Here is a 3,519-nt window from a genome sequence, read left to right as displayed (position 1 = left end):
GAAGAACAGGGCAGCAAGGAGAAACCACCGGAGGTAACATGGGAAATAGATGGTGATGGGCGTACTAATTTCAAACTTTCAGCTGAATTCAAGAAGAAGGCGTGGCGACCGTGGCAGAAAGCACTCTATGTCAAGCTATTAGGTAAGAAACTCTCTTTGACTTTCATGAAAAAAAGATTGGAAAACATGTGGGCACAGGAGGGGCAAGTTTTTATCACTGATGTTGAAAATGGATATGTCCTTGTTCGGTTCTCAAATCAAAAGGATTTGGATCATGAATTAACAGCTGGACCCTGGGTAATATTAGATCATTATCTGGCAATTAGATATTGGAAGCCAGATTTTAACCCTTTCCAAGCAGCTATAGCTCGAATTACAGCTTGGGTGAGGCTTCCGGGGTTCCCAATTGAATATGCTAATACAAAGTTGATTAAGGGGATCGTCAATTGGTTGGGAAAATTTATCAAAGTGGATGCTGCTACAACTTCCTTGTCTAGAGGACGTTTTGCTCGTATTTGCGTTGAATTAGATCTTACCAAGCCACTGAGTGCTGAGTATAAACTGGAGGGGAGAATTAAGCAAGTGGAATATGAGGGTTTACATTTGGTGTGCTATTCTTGCGGCCAATATGATCATAGATCAGAAATGTGCCCCAATAAGAGCCATACTGTAAATGCTGAACCATCTCAAGACCAGATTAGTAAGGATCAAGAAGAAGGAGTTGATACAACTATGATCCCTAGCTTCTCAAGTGAAGATATAGATAAGGATAATTCGAATGGTCCTTGGATGTTAGTTAATAGACAACAGAGATCCAACCGGACTAGTGATTCTGGCTACAAAGGGAAGAGAGAAAACCAAGCTGGCCAACATTTGAGGAGACATTCGTCCAAATTTCAGGCTTTGGCAGATGATTCTAATGAGGCTGAGGATGGTAAAGAAGAGAAGTTGGGGGTGGAAAATAATGAGGAAGAGCATGTAGCAGACAATAATCCAAAGAATAAGCAGGAGAGAAAAAAGGAGACTAAAAATGCTGCCCATGTAATTGAAACCAGTACCAAGTTTAAATTGGTAGGTGGAGGTAATGAGGAGATTACTGCAGAGAAGACCTTTGTGGACAAAATAACAACTGATGAGAGAAAAGAAAGACAAGCTTCTAAGAAGCAAACACCTGCATATTTGGGGCAAGTTGAGAATGGTATGAGGCAAAAAAGCATTCAGTTAGGAAATGCAGAATCCAAGACCAGTGAGATCCCTTCAATCCAAATCATTTATCCTACTAATCTGAACCAGAATAATAACTCTCAAAATATGGGTATTCAACATGCACCAAGGCCACCGGATCAAAATGGAAATGAAATGGATCATGATATTACTAGCTCAGAAGTGCAGAATAGAGAAGACTTGGGTGGAAAGACTTCACCAATGGAATTGGAGATACAGGTACTCCATAACCCTGTAAAAACTGTTTAGTTTTTTATGTTTATGCTTTTCTGGAATGTGAGAGGGGCTGTTGGGAGATAGTTTGGGCGTGTGTTGAAGAATACAGTTAGGAGTATTCAGATTTGCATGATTGTTCTTTTAGAAACTATAGTTAACAGCTCTACTGGTTCAAAAATTATGAATACGTGTGGCTTTAATAGTTGTTTTGTGGAAGAAGCTCAGGGGTTCTCTGGTGGTATTTGGATCATGTGGGATTCAAATAAAATTAATGTGGAGCCTCTTTCCCATTCTGATCAGATGATTCACTCAAGAATTACTCTTAAAAGTGGGGACGGCTTTCTTTGTACAGCAATATATGCTAGCCCGAGGGAGGTAAGAAGATCTGTTTTGTGGGATGAATTGAAGAGACTGGGGAGTAATATGAATGAGCCTTGGCTAGTTGGTGGGGATTTTAATGAGATTGTGGCTGCTACAGAAAAGAAAGGGGGATCTCCTCCAAATTATGCAAAATGCCAAGCCTTCAAAGACATTCTTGATGAGTGTCAATTAGAGGATTTGGGATTCACAGGATCTAAATTCAGTTGGCAAGGTCCAAAGTGGCTCAATTGAACAGAGTTTATAAGATACTGGATAGGATTATCACTAATATTCAGTGGAGGCTCAAGTTTGATGATGCAAAAGTTTTTCATCTACCTAGGGTCCTTTCTGATCACAATCCTTTGCTTTTAAATCTGGTTGCCAGAAAAGATACCAAGTGCAAAAAGCCTTTTCGGTTTCAAGTAGCTTGGCATCTACATCATGCTTTTCCTAGTTTTCTAAATGATAATTGGGATCAAGAGTTTGATATTCCATACATGCTTCAAAGATTAATACCTGCTCTTCGAAAGTGGAATAATAGGGTGTTTGGTGATATTCATAGGAGAAAGGAGAGATTATTGAAAAACCTGGAAAATATTCAGCATCAAAGGACTGGGAATGATAATGATAGGCTGAAGAATATGGAGGAGCAGTGTCAAGAAAGATTAAATAAAGTTATGGAGTAAGAAGAGCTGCGGTGGTTTCAGAAGTCTAGGCAACAATGGATTGTTGATGGTAATAGAAACACTAAATTCTATCACCTAAATACAATCATCCGCAGAAATTCCAATAGAGTTGTGAGACTAAAAGATGATTGTAATAAGTGGATTACTGATCCAGATGAACTTAAAATGCATGCCTGTAAGTTCTTCAAAAATCTATATTCTGAGGATGTTCATCATAGAAGGTGGCTCTCTTCTCATAATTTATGGCCTTCTTTATCAGAGGAGGACAAGATCATGTTAAGTATAAATTCGTCAGAAGTTGAAATCAAAAGGGCTCTTTTTCATATGGATTCTTATAAAGCTCTAGGAGTGGATGGTTTCCCAGCTGCTTTTTTCCAAGTTAACTGGGATAAGCTGAAGACTCAGTTAGTTCAACACATTCACAGTATATGGGAGAATCCGGATTTAGTGGCCACTATTAATTCCACTCTGATTGTCCTTATTCCTAAGGAAAATAATCCTTCCCAAATGTCTCAATTTCGGCCAATATATTTATGTCCAGTTATTTATAAAGTCTTGAGTAAGATTGTGGTGCAAAGGATGTTTGGTTTAATGGATAAAATCATATCCCCTGTTCAGGCAAGTTTTGTTCCGGGGAGGCATATTCAAGATAATATAATTATAGTTCAGGAGTTGATTCACTCAATGCATAGAATGAAAGGTCGGAAGACCTTCATGGCTATCAAGGTGGATCTAGAAAAAGCTTATGACAGATTGAATTGGGATTTTATTCAAAAGACTCTTTAGGAAGTGCAATTCCCAGATAAGTTAGTTAGGATTATTATGGCTGCAATCTCTACTACAAGTTTCAATGTCCTCTGGAATGGAGGGATGTCTAAGGAATTTCAGCCTTCTAGAGGGGTCCGGCAAGGTGATCCTCTCTCCCCGTATGTTTTTGTTATTGCAATGGATTGGATGATTGTAATAAGTGGATTACTGATCCAGATGAACTTAAAATGCATGCCTGTAAGTTCTTCCAAAATCTATATTCTGA

At 38.7% G+C, this 3,519-nt stretch overlaps 1 protein-coding gene across 1 annotated transcript; it reads left to right on the top strand.

Moving 5' to 3' along the window:
• The first annotated feature begins 186 nt into the window (after nucleotides 1–186).
• LOC133297248 (uncharacterized) lies at nucleotides 187–3,272 on the top strand. Its single transcript, XM_061496362.1, has 4 exons — nucleotides 187–1,443; nucleotides 1,525–2,039; nucleotides 2,186–2,482; nucleotides 2,582–3,272. Exons 1-4 carry the CDS (start codon nucleotides 187–189, stop codon nucleotides 3,270–3,272), a joined length of 2,760 nt encoding a protein of 919 aa, XP_061352346.1.
• The last annotated feature ends 247 nt before the right edge of the window (nucleotides 3,273–3,519 follow it).

This window comes from Gastrolobium bilobum, unplaced genomic scaffold (assembly GCF_033153095.1).
Source record: "Gastrolobium bilobum isolate Gb01-03AN ecotype WA unplaced genomic scaffold, APGP_CSIRO_Gbil_v1 utg54464, whole genome shotgun sequence".
NCBI lineage: Eukaryota > Viridiplantae > Streptophyta > Magnoliopsida > Fabales > Fabaceae > Gastrolobium > Gastrolobium bilobum.
Note: the sequence above shows the minus strand (reverse complement) of the source record. Positions and strands in the feature narration are given on the sequence as shown.